Source organism: Dasypus novemcinctus, chromosome 15, assembly GCF_030445035.2.
Source record: "Dasypus novemcinctus isolate mDasNov1 chromosome 15, mDasNov1.1.hap2, whole genome shotgun sequence".
Lineage (NCBI taxonomy): Eukaryota > Metazoa > Chordata > Mammalia > Cingulata > Dasypodidae > Dasypus > Dasypus novemcinctus.
Window position 1 is genome coordinate 93,221,404 of NC_080687.1, and position 20,501 is coordinate 93,241,904.

General features: G+C 38.7%; 2 protein-coding genes across 8 annotated transcripts in view; one reads left to right on the plus strand and one right to left on the minus strand.

Moving 5' to 3' along the window:
- Nucleotides 1-14,836, minus strand: part of LCP1 (lymphocyte cytosolic protein 1) — an 88,198-nt gene extending 73,362 nt beyond the window's left edge. Inside the window, exon 1 of one of the 6 annotated variants that reach the window (XM_004475430.5) lies at nucleotides 14,690-14,836. The gene's annotated coding sequence lies outside the window, so the exon portion shown is untranslated. Of the gene's footprint in view, nucleotides 1-13,786; nucleotides 13,911-14,427 lie in introns of those variants that run through there. The other 5 variants (XM_004475429.4, XM_004475428.4, XM_071208275.1 and 2 more) reach the window with 5 other exon arrangements.
- A 90-nt stretch (nucleotides 14,837-14,926) lies between these two features.
- The window catches only part of LRRC63 (leucine rich repeat containing 63), a 55,733-nt gene continuing 50,158 nt past the window's right edge, over nucleotides 14,927-20,501 (plus strand). For both annotated transcript variants that reach the window (XM_058276664.2, XM_058276665.2), the window contains exon 1: nucleotides 14,927-16,161. In XM_058276664.2, the coding sequence (XP_058132647.1) occupies nucleotides 16,077-16,161 (85 nt within the window). In that variant the 5' untranslated portion in view covers nucleotides 14,927-16,076. The remainder of the gene's footprint in view (nucleotides 16,162-20,501) is intronic.

The window sequence follows — 20,501 nt, forward strand, 5'->3', positions numbered from 1 at the left end:
AGTCTGCAGCCCTGATGGCGTGGGCCTCCTAAAAGACTGAGACCCAGTCATAGGATATTACAATGCTTCTCCTTCTCACAGTTTACCACCACATCATCAACACTCCTGTATAACAATAAGGGATTACAACAGAAAGAATCATAGGATTAAGATCCTATTTAAAAAGGAGTCTCTGGGAAAACCCAAAAACAAGAGAGACAAACCCAAAGACAAAACAAGGACATCAGAGAAAAATTTAACTTCTGACACTTAGAGCCATAGCAATCAGTAAGCACAGCCTAACTCCTAGCCAGATAAAGATACAAATCTCACACCAAAGGCCTATCTACCTCAGTTTTTTACTCAGTACATCATGCCCAGTTATCAATTGCAAGGCATGCTAATGGGAAAAAACACAGTCTGAAGAGATAAAGCAAGCATCAGAACCAGACTCAGATATGGCAGAGATTTTGGAATCATCTGGCTGGGATTTTAAAATAACTGTGATTAATATACTAAGCGTTCTAATAGAAAAAGTAGACAACATGTAAGAATAGAAGGGAAATGTAACTAGAGAGATGGAAACTCTGAGAAAGAAACAAAAGGAAATGCTGAAATAAAAAAACAAATTAACAGAAATAAATAATATCTTAGATGGACTCTCTGCAAACTAGATATGGTGGGGGAAAGAATCAGATGGACTCTCTGCAAACTAGATATGGTGGGGGAAAGAATCAGTAAAGATAAAGATATGTTAATAGAAATTTTCCATTCTGAAAAGCAAAGAGAAAAAATAATGAGAAAAAAGCAGTATAGAATATCTAAGAACTGTGGGACAATTACAAAAGGTATGATAGCAGGAATACCAGAAAGGGAAAAAAGATAGAAAGGAACAGAAGAAATATTTGAAATATAATGGCTGAAAATTTTCCAAAATTAATAACAGGCACCAAACCACAAATCCAAGAAACTCAGATAACAATATAAGTACCAAATAGTGCACACCCAGGCATATCATATTCAAACTACAGAAAATAGAAAGCAAACAAACAAACAAAAATACTTTGAAAGAACCCGGTAGGTGTAGGGCTGAAGACCTTATCTATAGAGGGAAAAGACTAAGACTAACATCATACTTCACTTCAGCAACCATGAAAATAAGAGGAGAGTGGGGTGCTATAGTCAACATGTTGAAAGTAAAACGCATCCATCTAGAATTCTGTGTCCCATGAAACTATCCTTCAAAAGTGAAAGAGAAATAAGTACTTTCTCACAGAAAAAAAATTGAGAGAATTTGTCACCAAGGAGACCTATTTTACAAGAAAGGCTGAAAGAAGTTCTCCAGAGAGAAGGAAATTATATAAGTCAGAAACCTGGATCTACATAAATAGCATGAGATAAGAAATAAATAGAGGTAAAATAAATCTCATTTTTCATATTCTTCTTTGATCTAACAGATAGTTCAAAACTAATAAAAGCAACAATATATTGGATAATTATAGCTTACGAGTAAGGGAAACAATTGACAACAATGTTATAAGGAGCAAGAGAAAATATTTGAGAATACTCTTGAAAAAGGTATCAATACTACCCCTGAAGTGGTACAGTGTTATTTGAAAGGAGACTTAGATTAGTTGTAATTACATACTAAAAATTCTAGAGCAACAACTAAAAACATTTTTTAAGAAGAATAATTGATATAGTAAGAAAGGAAAGAAAACAGAATCATATAAAATGCTCAATTAAAACCAGAGAAGCCAGAAAAAAAGAGTGGAAAACAAAAAAGAAACAAAGACAAGCTCAAGGAATAGAAAAGAGTTACGAGTACAGTGGATATTAATACAGCTATATCAATAACTATTAGATGTGAATGGCCTAAATATACCAATTAAAAGACAGAGACTATCAGAGGTGATAAAAAAGCAAGACCCAACTATATGTTGTTGTAGCAGTTTGGCATTATTTATGAATTCCAAAATAGATATTAGATTATGTTTGTAAACTAGATCTGTTCCTTTGGACATATTAGATTGTACTGGATTCAGAAGTTTCACTTTTACTTGCTTAAGTTATGATTAAGGCTTTGATTGGGCCATGTCAATAAGAGAAAACCACATGGCAGAGCAGAAAGTGGAGTTTTGATGCTGGAGCCTCAGGAAGTAAACACATAGGAGAAGAACACAGAAGAATAGAGATAGTTCTATAAACAGAGAAGAGGCCTCAGGAAGAGAGAGAGCCTGATATTCTATAGCTGACCTTTGGAGAGAACAGAACAGCTGAGCCCAGAAAGAAATGAGCCCTGGGGAGAGAGACGAGACTTATTGTAGCCTTCAGCTGAGATTAAAAGAAGCTGGGGGAAGCAGATGTGGCTCAATGGATAGAGCGTCTGCCTGCCACATGGGAGGTGCAGGGCTCAAACTCAGGGCCTCCAGACTGGTGTGGTAAGCTGGCCCACGCACAGTGCTGATGCATGCAGGGAGTGCCGTGCCACGCAGGGGTGTCCCCTGCATAGGGGGGCCCCATGCACAGAGGGTGTGCCCCATAGGGAGGGCCATCCCATGTGAAAAAGTGCAGCCTGCCCAGGAGTGACGCCGCACACATGGAAAGCTGATGCAGCAAGATGACGCAACAAACCGGGAGACATGGATTCCCAGTGCCATTGATAGGAATGCAGGCGGACACAGAAGAACACATGAAGAATGGACACAGAGAGTAGACAGCTGGGGGTGGGGGGTGAGGAGAGTTAAATAAAATTTAAAAAGGATAAATCTTTAAAAAAAAAAAAAAAGAAGCTGCGATCACAGAACCTTAAGAGGAAAAAGAAGGCTGAATGTCGGCAGCCATCTTGCTCCAACACAAGGCAACAGACTTTGCTGAGGGAAGTAACTTATGTAAGCTTTATGGACTGGCAACTGTAAGTTTCTACCCCAAATAAATATCCTTTATAAAAACCAACAGATTTCTGGTATTTTGCATCAGCACCCCTTTGGCTGAGTAATATATTTGTCTATAAGAACCCAGTTTAAATATAAAGATGCAGATAGATTAAAATAAAAGGATACAGAAAGATATACCAAACAACACTAATCAAAAGAAAGCTGGAGTAGCTATATTAATTTCAGACAAAGAAGAATTCAGAACAAAGAAAATTATTGTGGATAAAGAGGAGCATCACATAATTATAAAAGGGATCAAAGCTCTAAGATGTAACAAAAGGCATTACAAGAAAGGAAAATTACACACCAATATCATTCATGAGTATAGATGCAAAAACTTTAACAAAATAATAGCAACTTAAGTCTAACAACATATAAAAAATTTATTCAAGACTGTTTCAACATTAGAAAACCATTATTGTAATCAACCATGTAAAGAGGTTAAAGAAAAAAGCTTATCTGATCATATCCATAGATGTAGAAAAAGCATCCAACAAAATCCAACATGATTAAAAAAAAACAAAAACTCTCAGCAAACTAGAAAGAGGAGAACTTCCTCAACTTGATAAAGAATATCCACAAAAAAACCTACAGCTAACACCATACTTAATGGTGAGAAACTAGATGGTTTCTCCTTAAGATTGGAATAAGACAAGGATATCCCCTCTCAGTTTACTTCAGTTCAACATGAGAGTGTAGATCCTAGCTAATGCAATTAAGACAAGAAACAGAAATAAAAGGTATTCAGATTAGGAAGGAAGAAATAAAACAGTCTGTTTGCAGATGACATGACCGTATATGTGGAAAATCCCAAAGAACTCTTAGAACTAATAACTGATCATAGCAAGGTTGTAGGATACAAGGTTAATTACCAAAGTCAATTGTTTTCCTAAAAATGAACAATTGGAATTTGAAATTAAAATGCATCACCATTTGCATTAGTACCAAAGATTAAAATACTTAGGTATAAATCTAACAATATGTAAGAGAAAAAATACAAAATTCTAATGCAAGAAATCAAAGATCTAAACAAATGGAGAGGTATTCCATATTCATTGATAGGGAGACTTGAGTTTGTTAAGAAATCAATTCTTCCCAAGTTGATGTATAGAATAAAGGCAATCCCAATCCAAACTCCCAGCAAGTTACTTTGTGGATATTGACAAACTGAGACTTAAGTTTATATGGAAAGGCAAAAAAAATAGTCAACAAAATACTGAAGAACAAAGTTGGAGGACTTGCATTGCCTTTCTGATTTATTATAAAGCAAGAGTATTATGACAATATGGTAATGACAAAAGAAGACAAATATCAATGGAAGAGAACAGAGAGCCCAGAAATGGACACATCAACCTATAGTCAACTGATCTTTAGCGAAGGAGATAAGGCAATTCAATAGAGAAAGGATTGTCCTTTTAACAAATAATGGTGGAACAACTGGATACCCACATGCAAATAAAATTAATTTAGACACAGACCTTACAATTTTCACAAAAGTTCAATTAAAATGAATCATAGACTGAAACATAAAATGCAAAACCATAAAACTTCTAGAAGGTAACAGGAGAAAAGCTATGTGATTTTGGGTTTGGTAGTGACTTTTTAGATATAACTCCAAAAGCATGATCCATGAAAGGGAAAAAACGGTAAGTAGGACTTTATTAAAATTAAAAGCTTCTGTTTTGTGAAAGACAGCTAAGAGAATGAAAAGATAAACCACAGATTAGGAGTATTTGCAAAACATATATCAAATAAAGGACTTGTATTAAAAATATATAAGGAACTCTTAAAACTCAAGAAGAAGAAAAAAAGCAACCCAATTTGAAAATCAGCAAAAGATTTAACAGCCACTTCACCAAGGAAGACGTACAGATGGCAAACAGGTATAAGAAAATATGTTCAATATCATATGTCATTAGGGAATTGAATATTAAAACAACAAGATACCATTACACAACTATTAGAATAACTAAAATCCAAAACACTGACACCAAGTGTTGGTGAGGATGTGGGGCAATAGGAACTCTCATTCATTTTTGGTGGAAATGCAAAATGGTACTGCCACTTTGGGAGCAGTCCAGCAGTTTCTTACAAAGCTAAACACACGCTTACCATATGATCCAACAATCATGTTCCTAGGTATTTACCCAAATGAGTTGGAAACTTACATCCGAACAAAGCCTATAAATGAATGAATGTTTAGGGGAGCTTTATAATCACCCAAAACTGGAAGTAATCAATAGATGAATGGATAAACTGTGGTACATCTATAGAATGGAATATTAGTCAGCGGTAAAGAGAAATGAGCTATCAAGTCACAAAAGACATGGAAAAACCTTAAACGCATATTGCTAAGTGGAAGAAGCTAGTGTGAGAAAACTACATGATGTATGATCTCAATTATATTACATCCTGAAAAACGCAAATTATTGAGACAGTAGGAAAATAAGTGAAAAGGCAGAGCACAGGGCATTTTTAGTGTGGTGAAACTATTCTATAGGATACTATAATGGAGGATTCATGTCATTATCCATTTGTCAAAACTCATGGAACTGTACAACACAAAGACAGAACCTCAATGTAAACTATGGACTTTACTTAATAATAATGTATCTATTTTGGTTTATCAATACATATGATGTTAATAATAGGAGAAAATGGGGGGTAAAGTGGGGTGGAGTAGGTATATGGGAACACTATACACTCTGCACAATTTTTCTATAAACCAAAAACTGCTCTGAATAATAAAGTCTGTTAAAATGTAAATATATGTATATACTTACATATATGTATATATGTTTTGTATGTATATAAAATGCCTATAAGTATATATTCATTATATAAAATATATTAAGAATGGTTATCTCTCTATTAAAGGATATTAGGAAAATTTTCTTCTCTCATTTTGTTTATCTGTATAAATAAATATTTGTATAACAAACAAGAACTAATTTCCTGATTTTCCCATTCAGTGTTTCTTTGACAATATCTGGACAAATTGCAAAATCAATGAGCTGAGCCTGTAAAATCAAAGGCTGATACTGCAAAGAGTGAGGTAAGTCTAGAAATAATGTCTCCTAATATTTCTGAGATTAAATATCAAGTGAAAAAAGTTAGGTCACTGAATAGTATAATTAATGTGTTCCCTTTACATAAAAGTTCTGTATATTTTTATATAAACTGAAACAGTTCATGAGTGTTACACACCAAACATTTGAAATTGGGGAAAAGATAGAGAAGACATTTACTTTTCATCCTTCCATATTATTTGTTTCCGCCCCCCCCCAACATGCAGACATTACTTAGCAATTAAACTGCTTATTTAAAAAATACAAAGGTTAGAAGAAAAATGGATCAAAATCTACAAAGTCTATACATGGTTTTGTTCACTATATCATGGAAATATAGAATTTGAGTGCTTCCATTACTGAAGCTTTACAGATAATATTTAATGGAAAATAAAATCATCCAATCTAGTTCTTGAAAATCAAATGGATCTATAGAAATTTTTTCCTCCAAGACTGGTATATCAAAAGACAAAATAACAACATGGAGTTGAAGAAGGTCAACCACCACACCATGGAGCCTAGAGTGCCTACAACTGAAAGCAGGAGGATTGCATCCAGTATCCATGTGGAATCTAAGCCCCCACTTGACATAGATGTGCAATGGACACAACCAATCCAAAGTCCACAGAGAAAATGTGGCATTAGTGTGGGAAGGTGGGCCATGGTGGCTGCTGGGTGCGGGGAATGGGAGGAAGAGATGAGATGGGGAGGCGTTTTCGGGACTTGGAGTTGTCCTGGGTGGTGCTTCACAGACAACTACGGGACATTGTAGACCCCCCCAGGGCCCACTGGATGGAGCATGGGAGAGTGTGGGCTATGACGTGGACCACTGACTATGGGGTGCAGCGATGCCCAGAGATGTACTTGCCAGGTGCAGTGGATGTGTCATGATGATGGGAGAGAGTGTTGCTGTGGGGGGAGTGGGGGGTGGGGGGACCTCATATTTTTGAATGTAATATTTTTTTTAAAAAATGAATTATAAAAAAAAAAAAAGACAAATAAGAGGAAGTGGATGTGGCTCAACTGATAGAGCATCCACCTACCATATAGGAGGTCCAGGGTTCGATACTCGGGGCCTGCTGGCCCATGTGGTGAGCTGGCCCATGCGCAGCGCTGCTGTGCGCAAGGAGCACCATGCCACACAGGGGTGCCCCCTGCATAGGGGTTCCCTACATGCAAGGAGTACACCCTGCATGGAGGGTCGCCTATGTGAAAAAAGCACAGCCCACCCAGGAGTGGCACCGTGTACATGGAGAGCCGATGCAGCAAGATGACGAATAAAAAGACACAGATGCCCCGTGCTGCCTGACAAGAATGCAAGTGGACAGAGAAGAACACACAGCGAATGGACACAGAAAGCAGACAATGCATGGGTGGGGGGGGTAAAAAATTTTTTAAAAATCTTTTAAAAAAAAGACAAATAAGAGTTGAGTTTGCAGATTACGGCATTTTATTCAGGGCACCAAAGTTTTGCTGCATCAAAAAACCAGATCATGTGTAAAAACGGAAGCAGCTTTGGTCTTCTAGGGATGGCAAATTATTTTTTAGACAAAAAAAGGGCATTAGCGTGACTCTGATTGATTGGATGAGGATTGGTCCATCTTATAGGTCCATCTTATAGGGATGGTGAGCTTTATTTTGCATTGGGTCAAACATAATGAACTAGAGGCTTGACTGGCTACCTGGGATTTCAGATTTTAAAGACTATCGAGAAGGAACTTAAGAGGGAGTTCAAAGAGGAAGTAAGACACAGATTGTTTGTTGGTTTGTTTTGTTTTGTTTTGGTTTTGGCTCTAATGGATCCTCAAGGCTTTTTCGACATAATTTTATCAGGTATATGTGGAAATTATTGACACATTCAATACCCATTTAGATACACCTATGGAAAACTGATCAATAATATTTTATGATGGAAATTAATAACAGAATCCTCAAGTGTGAACATGGAAAGAGACTTAAAAGTAAATAAACTTAGGTGCACAGAGGTTAACCAATTGAAGCTACATGATATCAGAGCTAGAACTCAGGTGTCTGATTCCTGGTCAAGTTTTGGATACTTTTTATATTGATAACATCAATGATGACAAATTTCCCTTATAGTTCTTGGATCTTCCTTTGGAGACTTAGGATGGATGAACCCTGGAGTTGACTCAATAATGGTAGTGCTTATCTAAATTTTATGATCCTACCTTTGAGAACCACATCCCCTGCTTACAAACAAACAGACACCACCATATGCCTTGCCATGTGACAGAGGAGCCAAAGATCATTAGTAGCTGGTCTTCAGGAAGAAAGCATGCCTTGATAATGCCTTGATCTGGGCATTTTCCTGGTCAAAACCTCCTGTTAGGGGTTTCAGAAACAGGTAATGGGACATATCAAATTATATAAAAAGAATGGTGGGGAGCGTTATTGGAAAAAAAAATGGGAAGAATGAGCAGCCTCTGCAAATGACTTGGACTTCAATTTGGTGATTCTTCTGTTAAAGATTTCCTTTTATCTTCTTTTCGAAACTACTTGGCCTCTAGTGGCAACTACTTAGCACCTGCCTATAAGGAATTTTTTTTTCTCTTTATTTATTTTTTTAACATTACATTCAAAAAATATGAGGTCCCTGTACATCCCCCACTCCCCTATAAGGAATTGTTATTTAACATCTTGTTACAAAAGATGCTCAACTGTGACTATACTCAAAGGCCAAAAGATCAAGTCACTACTTGGGGAGAGCTGAAAAGCATCCTAAGATTATTACTTATAGGTGCTCCTGAATAGATAAGAAGTGCAGCATGCACTAAGGCTGGGACACTAACTTGTCTAGGAGACTAATGGTTATTATCAATATTAGTCACGGCAGCTGTAACTCCAAATCCCACTACACACTTAGGAAGTCTAATATAGTTTTGGCTGTTACCTCCTTCTTAAATTAACACATTAAGTATCTTTTTGAGCTGGATTGACCACTGAAGAATACTGTAATTTCTAGATTAAAGAAATATTTGTCTAAAAAAAAGGGAACAGTATAAAACCAAACAAAAGGCTGGCACCATTTCAGGAGTCCTGATTTGACCTTGTCTCTCACTTGGATGAATGACTTCCCAGAGGGTACCAACTCCCTGTGCTTGAGCCTATCCCCTTCAAAACTCTGTTCCTCTCACTTTAGAGAGGTACTGTGAGGGAGAAAGTTGCCTGTTCATCTCCGTGCGGATGTTCTAAAGGAGGTGGTCTAGAGCTCAAGCAGGAGATAAGGTCCTCTCTTCCCTGCTTCCTACAGCCCTTGCTCTCTGGGTACTTTATCCTCCAGGAAATTATGTCAACAACTCATTCCGAACATCTGACCTCTTAAAATCCACACCCCTCCACTACTGTGGAAAGTTCTGAAGCATTCATATGTTTGACAATTCTCCTGGAAACAGAAAACACTTCTCTTTGAAAATGACTTGTTTTTCCCTGTTAAAATAAGGGTAAGTGCGTAAAATACATTTATTAAGAGTCATGCTGGGCCAAGTCTAGTCCTCAGATGTAGATCTAAAAGCTGCTGCTCTTGTAATGCGCCACAGCTCACCTTACAGCTCACAGAACTAGATCCGCAAAACCGGCACTGCTGGTTCCTAACTAAATAATTTCCACTTAGCGAACTGGGTTTGTTACACTCCTGGTTCCCCTTTCAATCACTGTGGTCTAACCTGTTCACTGCTTTCAATATGAAGGCACCATTTCTGACCTTTTTGGTGTTGTGTTCATTTCTCCTTCACTCGGGACCTCAAGTGTCTTGCGACCAGGCAATGATAATATCCATGCCATGAGTGTGTAGGATATGATGCTTTTTCATCTCCCACATAGGAACAGCTTGGTAAGTGATACACTGACTTACAAATCCTCTGGAACAATCCTTCTAATGCCACGACTATGAGCACAGGGGTGGGATGGGGGATAGTTCTGGTTTCCTTAGCTTCATGGAGACAAGTGGCTTCCTGGAGGGATCTCCTGATGGGGGTCATTTTCTGGGTGGGTTGGGAATCATGGTATGTATGGGGGTACTCCTAGGCCCAAGGAAGGAACCCCACAAGCAACAGCCATATAAGGTTTCTGAGACTCGGGGTAAAGGAACATCCAATGAGAAGCAGGAGCCCAGACTAAATCTCAAGGGTGAAACTATCTAGTTCGGTGGTTCGCACACAAATCTCTTGTAGTAACAGAACATTTTCTTCAAAATAAATTTTAAGCAGAGCCTAAAATGTCAAACAGATCAAAGTGTAGCTGCTCTGCTTTGAAGTAGGCAGTGCAGGGAAGTGACTCCTGACTAGAACTGGGCACCATTCCCTCTTCCATCAGAGGTTATTACTTTACCTGGAATCACTGGCAGAAGTAAAGGAACTTTACCCACACACCAAGGTGGAAAGGTACTCAATGGAGCTCTCCCACGGAACTTCATAACTTCAATCCTGATAAAATTTCTGACATCAAACCATATTAAAAGTACAGGGACTGCAATTGTTGGGACTGTGGCAGCACCATCAAAAGCGTGCTAAATTGGCTATTTGATACTGAACCATAAGTTACTGTTCTAGTTGTTCAGCTGTGGTGTAAGAAATGCAGGTTTGTCATCAACGTGAAGAATATAATGCGTGTCCAGGCAATCGGTTCTTTCCCTACCCTTACTCTCCATGTGAAATGCCGGCTCCACTATCCCTATGAAAATAAATGTAACAAGGACTGTAAGCATAAAGCAGGGTGACAGGCTTGAAGAGCAAATTTATCTTATCCACTGTTTAAGATCATAAATTGCTACTTGCATTGGCATGAAGATAAGTCATCAGAAAGCATTTCTGCTCACCTATGGTTCCAAATGCTACAGGTGGTTTTTGACAGCTGAACTGGCAGCATGCAGCCCAGATATGTGCATGACACCTGTTTCTTGTGAATTTAGAACTAAATCCCAGCAGATCCCAAGTATTCTATAGACTAATCTCCTAAAACCTGATGTGCTCACTGGAAAAACACTGAGGGGATTATGTACTTTTATAACACCTTTCTCTCTAGCCAAAGGAGTTTCACCCTGTTGGCCCTTTGACCTTTGTGTCTTTGTTAGGCTCACCAGCTTTCAGCCTTGGGTTACTTGTTGAAATTCAGCAGTGTGGATTCAGCCCAGCTCAGAGCTGACAGCAGCTCACCTGAAGTCAAGGACTCCTTAGTTAAGTGACTGTACTTGAACCCCCTTATGCACAAGCTGCCTCCCAGTTGCAGGAGACGGCTGCCTAGAGCTGTCAATTAGGTTCTCCAAACATAATGGAGGCATTATTAGCAAATAAGTGCCAACTATATAGCAAAACATCTTTATGGCTATAATTGCCCAGTATTCACTCTCCAGGCCTCCAAATATTCCTTTTAATTACTATCAAGAATCATATCAGCTAAATGCAAAGAGACAAAGAGAGTCTAAATGGTCACTGCTGGCAAAGAGAATGTGAAATTGTTTCTGAGTATTTGGGGGTATGTGAATAAAGACTATTCTATCCATGTAACATTATAGAAGATTGTTTTAAAAAATTTTAAACCCTCAAGTAATTATAGATTTGCTAAATTTTTAAAAAATGATGTGAAATCTCATTTCAGTGTCTAAAGTGATAAAGCCTCGAACTAATAATTATAAGCTGTTTTATTAAAGTGTAGAGGTTACCACCTAGCAAAGGTTTTCTGCATAGTAGGTTTCTAATAAATCATTCTGGAATGAATGACATGAATATGTTTTTATAAACAGACTTTGTCCTTTCATTGTGTTTGGCAATTTAAAAAAATTCTAGGATGCAGGTGGTGTGATATTTCCTTATTAGTAATGTTTCCCTTGAAAGGAATCCCAGGAGCTCTGGTCCAAACAAAGGAAAAGAAGTAGCAATCACCTTGAAAGACAATAAAATATAAGTGACCAAGAAACAGTCAAGAACAGAAAGGAAATGTCTTTGCAGTGAGATGGGGGGCAGAGGGGAAGGGGGGAGAAGGCAAGCCCTCCTCAAAATATCTTTTATTCTCCAGGTGATGGAATGAAAAAAAATACACTAACGGACATATGCGTTGAAGGCACTGTGGCTATGAAAGAGTAAAGACCTTTCCTAGTAAATATATAAACAGCCCTACAGGTACATTTACACGCACACAAATACCAGTTTCTCAAAAGCATTTTAGTGCCCTGGGTATTAACCCTAGGGACTCATCAGTTTACCCAATGTGCACTCAGAAAATAGCTACTCGTTTTTAAAAAGAACTTTAAAAAACTAATATAAGCATAAAAACACAAATCATTCCAATAATTTCCATAAGGTACAGTGTTGGAGTAAATCTACACAGGTTAGAAAAGATCTAGCCTGTTCAAAAGGGGACAACAGGTAATGAATAAATAAATAAGATGAGAGAGGAAGATGGAGAATGGTGACAATTTCTAGGTAACAATTTCTCCATCATTCAGACAGAGCTGCCTATGTCCTTTCACCAAAAGCAAATGTGAGGTTCCCTAAGCATTCCCCACTCGTTAGGGAAATCAATAGCACTGCCTGTGGGATGCCTAGGGTTGCATCTGTATATGGCTTTTAGCTCATTTTAGTAACATTTTTTTAAAAAGGCAGGTTATACATAACCTTGGCAATCTCCTACCCTGGCCTCTATAATGCAATCTGCTAATAAAGCAAAAGTGCTGTGCTTCAGTCTGACAGCTTCTTCATAAGGTTCCACCTAAATGCAAAGCTGATGGGATAAATTAATAGGCCAGCTATACAGTACAACAGAGAATGCAAACTCGTAAAATCAGAGAAGGTGCTACATTATTTCAGTCATACTTAAAAAAAGAGAAAGTTGAGCAATTAATTTCAAAAATATATTACATAATAAAATACAATCAAAATAAAAGGTGATTTGTGGCTTTCCAAATCCATCCTAAATTTGTACATAAATTCCATATGTGAAGCATGTAAGATGTATTAGATTAACTTATATATATTATAACATATATAGCATATATATGATTTATATATAACATATTTATATAACTTATATATAAACATATATATTAAATTTATATATAATATATATATTATAACTTATATATAGCATATATATGATTTATATATAACATGTATATAACTTATATATAAACATATATATTAAATTTATATATATAAGTTAATCTAATACATCTCACATGCTTCACATATGGAATTTATGTACAAATGTACAAATTTATGTTTATATATATATATAAACACACCAAAGTCATGGATTCACTTTTCATATTAACCATGTAATTTGTCTAAATGTTTGTTGCTAAGTAGAAGGGTAGTTAAGTAGTAGAAGACAAAATATACCACACATGAGGAGGTTACTTATTAAACAGCTCTGGGCTCTAGCTTGGTACTTGCAAGAAGAAATCTTCAGAGAATGAAGTCTATGTGTGACAAAGCATTTTTTAAAAAATCTGGATAAGCCCATTCCTTGCCTAGATTTTGACTATGCAATACTAGGCATAAATTTGAATGGTTGAGCGTTGTACAGTAAAACTGAATCCCAGTAGTTCTCATGATTTAAAGGACTTTTAAGAGCATAGAAACTTGTTCAAATTTACATATTGGGACACATTTTACACTTAAGAATATAACCAATTTTCACACTTACAAAATATGCCCAAATATTCTAAGTGAACTAAAAACATAAACACTGAGTTCACACATGGAATTTCTGAACATTGTAGCGACATGGAATACACATTACAAGAAACAAAACCCAACGCACAGTTCTGCCCTTTTGTAGTCCGCTTACTTGTCTTTCTGAGAAGCCAATCAATCCATGCAGCAGACAGTCAAAAGCGGGAAAAATTCATGGTTTGGGGCAGCAGTCTAACTAGGACACAATAATTTCACCAGGAAAGGAAGCTGCACAACAATACTAAAGGAAAACAACTTGCATAACTCTGTTCCCAGAGTCTGATGAAATAGAGATACGACCTTTGCCACTTTTTTCATGATTATTTAAAAACATATGCTTGCTCTCAAGAAGGAAAATTTGGTTAGAGAAGAAATATTGAAAGATCCCCAAGCTGGAAAGATATTTTTATACAGAAGTCTCTCATCTGCCAACACCTGTTATTAAAGTTCCTGAACTTGGACTTGTTTTAAAAAAGAAAAGAGAGAAAAGGGGGGAAAAAAAGAGTTGGAAGGAACTTCCACCTACTGCGCGCTGAGTTGGGATTTACACATCTACCCGAGGCGTTCTCTCCTTTCTTTCTCCCTCAAATCTCCAGAGAAACATGCACATCCCTGTAAATACACACGAAACATCCTATCGCTGTACACAGAGGTTCCTCGACCCCACGACAGCGGAGAAAGCCACAAAATCAGAACAGACGACGGGGACAAATGGGTTTCCAAAGCCCGCTGGGGTTCCCACTACCCCTATCGTACCCAGCTCCTCTTCAGCCCGGAACCCGAAGGGAACATTAAGACAAAAGAGGTTGCCTCAAAGGATTACAAAGCAGAATGTGCGCTTCGGGGAGCTCGTGCAACCGGGTCCTGACGCGCTTTCAAGGGCGGTCTCACAGCCAGCAGCCCAGCCCCTCAACTAGGGAGTCAAGCAGCGGGTGAGCGAGAGGAGTAAAGAAACGAAGGTGGGCACTGCCATTCAGAGTAAGAAAGGTAAGAACGATTGTCACCACGGGCTCCGCACAGCAGCTGCACGTGGAGCTGGCTTCTCGTCCTGCCCCACCGCCCGCCGCCACCCGGACAGCCCCACGCGAGGCCGGAGACTGGGGCTGGGGCGCGCGCGCGCGTGCGGGGCGGCTCCGCAGGGGCTCCGCGGGCGCGCGCCGGGCCCTTGGCCCCGCCTCCGGCCCCGCCGTTCCCCGCCCCAGCCCCGCCCTCCCCGGCGCCACCCGGCCCCGCCCTCCGCGGCCCCGCCCTTCCCGGGCCCCTCCGGCGCCTGCGCGCCGCGCTGGCTGCCCTGGGACGAGTTGCTAGGGCGGGTCTCCTGGGCCTCTGACCGCACCTTGCTGGGGCCTGAGGGTGGCCCGTGTGCTTTCTTTGGGGACGGTACCCCTGGGGAAGTCCCGCTACCTCACTTTACCCTTCCGTCGCTGCCTGAATTCGGAGGAAGAGGAGAGGGAAGACGAAACACTGGTTGGTTTGAGAAGCAGGTGACTGCCTTCAGGGTAGCGAGGAGCCCCAGGGCTTCTCAGGACCCCTCAGGCGGCTGCGGGAGGAAAATCACCCGCCCCGAGCCGGACAGACCACCAGGGAGAGGAATTCCAGCGCCCGCCTGCGAAGTTGTTTTTTGGGGTTAAATGGCCCATTTGTGCAGCTCGGGAGCGTTTCCTTCTGGGCCGTCAGCGGCGTAGGGACGAGCCAGGCGCCCGAGTGTCGCCTGCAAACCGAGCGCACGTCGCTTGGGTCCTTCCGCCACCTGTTCTAAAATAAGGCTGATTGGGAGAGTGGTCCTGGGCTATCGCATCGTACTGAAGCCCATCTTGTTTAGGATTCAATAATTATGACCCAGGCAAATGGTCGAAGTTTAAAACGAGGCGTAATTATTCCAGAAAGAAAACCTGTTTGTGAACAGTTAAATATTGCGGGGCTTTAGAGGCTTAAATCATGGAGGGGAGCGTTCTTTCTCATCTTTTTGACCCCAAACTCTTTCCAAATTTAAAATAACGTTTTGGAAGTAGAAAAAAAAAACATTGCCATTTCTACTGTTCTGGAAAGTCAGCATTTACTAACTGAAAGAGCATTGGCAGAATGGATTTTTTACTAACATGGGAAATAATAGAATGTTCATGGTTAGTGATAGTATATATATTTTTAAATCCTGTAGTAACGAGAAACCTAAATGTTACCTGGGATTCTTTCTAGAAGTTTTTAAGAATTATTTTTCTTATTCTCTTTTTTCTTATCAGGAAAGTCTTCTTAAACTCAGTTGGGTATTAGGTCAGAAAGATTTTCATGAAGGTGTAATCTAGATTCTAATGAGTTATTTTTCAGCAATAATTCAGATATATTAAAAACTTTCCAATTCTCAATTAACCAAAAGTTATGAAAAACAGCGCTTATTTTTAATTAAAATGCAAAAGCACCCAAAACTTCTTCGAAGACCCTTGCCTCCAAAATTCCTTAAGGTGCCTTTATATCAGGAGAAAGTCCATACAGGTATGTGTATTAATCAGTTATGTTTATTAATAGTTATGTATATTCATAGAAATTCCTTCACCTGTTTTGTTCAGGCTCACAATAAAGACATTCCTAATAACCAATAACTTACAAATTAAGAAGATAGCATCCAATTCAAGATTACAAGTGTTTATTAAGCACACTGCCAGGAATTCAGCAAAATTCCCCCCTCTTCCCTGTGTTAGGGTAGATAACTCTAAGTGTACAAAGTAAAAATAATCCCCCTTTATAATGATAACTTTATATAATACCCTTAATCCTCTATTTCTGTATATGGTATCTATTATCTCCCCACTATATGAAAGGGAAAATTAGAACATTTTCTCTTCCTTCCCCTTCACAGTCTCCCCTACTACCTGAGCTTAGTTGATTGAATTTACTATTGTAGTATCAGCATTTGTACTGTTAAAATACACATATGCCTAGCCTATAACTTGATTTATAAAGCTAAAATTAAATGATTATTTTTTGACCCTTGGCTGTTAATGAAGTATAAATCAACATACCTATATTACCTCCAATTTCCTATCCTACTTACCCTCCCAACTTTTGCTATATCATTTCTACATTGCCAGGGATTATATTGACAATCTGTTCTATAACGGTAGCACACACAGTAAGGTAGATTCATTTCTTGTGGTTTCTCCATTCATCTTTTGGTTGAAGTTTTTCCTCTAGCACAGGCTTTTGCACTCTCGGCACTATTGATACTTTGGGCTAGATAATTCTTTGTTGGGGTGAGGGAGGGGCATTGGGGGAGGGCGTTGACAGAGTGAGGGTTATCCTGTGCCTGTGCATGGTGGGATGTTTAGCAGCTTGCCTGCCCTCTACCAAGACGATGCCCGTTGTGACAGTCAAGAATGTCTCCAGATATCCCCACAGGTCCCCTGGGGAACAAAATTACCCCTAGTTAGACTCCCACTCTTGTAGGTTTTTCAAGGAGCCATGGAAACAACATTCAAAATGTTTTAACTTTTGCCTCTATATTTGACTATTTTTGCTATGTATAAAATGTTTGGGTCATGCTTTTGTTGTTGTTGTTGTTGAAGATTTTATAAGATTGCCTATGTCTTTTAGCCTTGAATGTTGCTAAGGCCAATCTCAGTTTTTGATGTTTTTGCCTTATACATTCCGTTGTCTTTTTGCCTGACCGCTCAAGGATTATTTCCTTATTTTTGGAAATCCAATAAGTTTATTAGGTTATGTTTTGGTATTGATCCTTTTAGGTGAGTTTGCCTTGGACATGGTTTGCCTTCTACCTACAGATTTGAATCTTATTTCTGGAAAGTCTTAAATCCTTTCCTTACATTCCTAGCCATGCATATGCTGGATGTCTTTTACTTCTCTTTCCCAGTTATCATTTTCCTCCAATCCTATTTCTTTTTTTTCTGGTTTCTATCCACTTTCTAATTCCTGTGTGCTTCTTCCAATTTTACCTTCATTTCTGTGATTGTTTTATTTTTTCCTCCTTTTTTCTCATTTTTGCCACTATACATTTCTTCTCCTCCCATTCTTGCTAGTTCTTCACAGAACTCTTGAATCTTTGTGCACTTGGTTTATAGAGATGATTGCTTTATTCAATTTGTATCCTCCCATTTTATAGAGGTGATTGCTTAAGTTTTAAAATTTATGATCACCTGAGTGGTCATAATTATCTAGAAGAGCCAACTGTGGGAAGTTTATAAGATAAGGAGACCAGATCTGTGCATCACACCAAGACTTCTCTTTTGGCCCAGACCTTTACTTCTCTCCTATCAAGGAACATGGTAGGTACAGGGATCTTCATAAAACAAAGCAAGTCTGCTTCCTGCTATAACTTGGGGAAGCTCCCATTGCCAGCCCATGCATCTTTCTCCTGCCGGTGCTACTGGGAGAGACTAGTGTTCATCTTCATGTGTGCCTTTTTTCTTTTTTTAAGATTTATTTTTTATTTATTTTTCCCCCCCTAGTTGTCTGCTCTCTCTGTCCATTCGCTGGGTGTTCTTCTGTGACCACTTCTATCCTTATCAGCGGCACCAGGAATCTGTGTTTCTTTTTTTGTTGCGTCATCTTGTTGTGTCAGCTTTCCATGTGTGCGGTGCCATTCCTGGGCAGGCTACACTTTTGTTTCATGCTGGGCAGCTCTCCTTATGGGGTGCACTCCTTGCACATGGGGCTCCCCTATATGGGGGACACCCCTGCGTGGCAGGGCACTCCTTGCACGCATCAGCACTGTGCATGGGCCAGCTCCACACGGGTCAAGGAGGCCCGAGGTTTGAACCACGTACCTACCATGTGGATGCCCTATCCGTTGGGCCAAGTCCGCTTCCCTCATGTGTGCCTTTTGGAGAAGTTTACTATGCTGGTTCTTTCTGAGATTTCTTCTCTCCATCATGCTCGTGGCTTAATCCCTCTGATTTAGGCATAGCTTTTACCCATTTTGTTTCAGCTTTCTCCTACTTTTAAGGTGGAGTCCGCATTCCTGTTTCTTTCTGATGGTTTCTGAAAGGAGAACAGACTATTGTTGACTTTAGGCAGCTTTCTTCAAACCAGGAGTCTTAGTGGACCTAGAACATTCTTCTAATCTGTATCAGAAAAGTTATCACACAGTATTATAATTATTTTTTTCCTGTTTGTCTCCACAATTGGATTATAGTTTCCTCTAAGCAGAAGCAACAGAGTATTTTTTATATTCCCAGTTCTCTGTACAAGGTCTGGCATATAGAGTGGCTTTGATGAATGCTTTTTAAAATAAGAGAATATAAAGTATATTTTCCAGAAAAGACTGCAATTTCCAGTAGATAATTTGTATTACATAATTTCTTTTGAGAATAAGTCTATCAGAATATTAATTACTTTTCTTTAAAATAAGATGTTACATGACAAATCCATATTTTCTTTTTTATTGTAATGACATAGTACAACTCAAAATTCCCATTTTAACCACTTCCAACTCACACTATTGTGCTACTATTACCAATATCTATTACCCCAGCTTTTTCACCACCTCAAAGAGAAACTCTGTACCCACTAAGCAATACTTCCTCCCTGCCTCTTGGTAACCTGTGTTCTACTATCTGTCTCAACATACTTTTCAATTATTAGTTTGCGGCTAAATTTTTTCTCATTCAGACATCTTCAATATTATTATAAAATTAATTGGAAATGTGAGTCAATTAACAGACATGTATTGTAGAGTTAACATTTCAGTAACTTGGCAACCCTGATATTATAATTAAGACTAGATTATAAACTCCATAGGGCAGAGTGAAGGCCTCAGTCTTCTAATGTCAGCTTTATTCACCACATTTCTATAACTGGCAAGCCATTTCCTCACCTGTAAAATTTAGGTTAAGGCAGGTGTTAGCAAAGTTTCCTTCTACTGCTAAGATTCTATGACATTTTCCCCAGGATCAAACTGTGAGCGAGTAAATTCCCATTGAAAAAAGAAAAGATTCTACGACTCTAACTAATTATTATTAGTCTTATGTCTAAAATGCTCTTGATAGAATCCTTTGCACATTGTAGATGTTCAAAAGTATTTGTCAAGTGAACAAATAAATGCTTGAAATGACCAAAGTACAATTTATAAAAATATGCAAACACTGACATAAAACCCTGATATAAATACCTGCATTCAGCATACAGCACTCTGTGCCCTATGAATTAATGACATGACAGGGCGGGACCCTGCCTTTCTGGGTATGCTTTCAAGATAAGGTACACATAAATACTAAATCAAAACAAAAAAATCCGTACTTAAATAATAATACAAAACAGCTTAGCATTTAATCCAGTTGACGGTACAGGCAGTAGTCATTCAGAGATGCCAAAAAGCACAGGGCAGGAATGGGATCTGAAAGAGGAATTAGTAAAAGTGGAATGAGATATGTTTAATTATAGGGGAGACTAATGTAATTTATTATTATTTTTTAATTGCAGAGGAGGGTCTCCTGGAGAAGTAGAGACCTATTACACTAGGCAGAAAAAAGAAAAGAAATAAATAAGCCCACTTTAAATAGAAAGACACAGATGAGTTAAAATGAAGGGATGGAGAAAGATGTACCATGCTAACACTGATCAAAAGAAAGCTGCAGTTGCTGTATTCATTTCAGAGTAAGGAAAATTAACAGAGATAAGGAGGAGCATTACTTAATGATAAAAGGGACAATTCTCCAAGAAGGAATGTATCCTTAGTATGTATATACCTGAAAACACAGTCTCAAAATATATGAACCAAAAACAGAGAGAGGTGCAGGGAGCAAGAGGCAAATCCACTGTTAGAGCTGGAGATTTTTAATACCTCTCTCTCAGCCATTAACAGACCCAGAGGGCAAAAA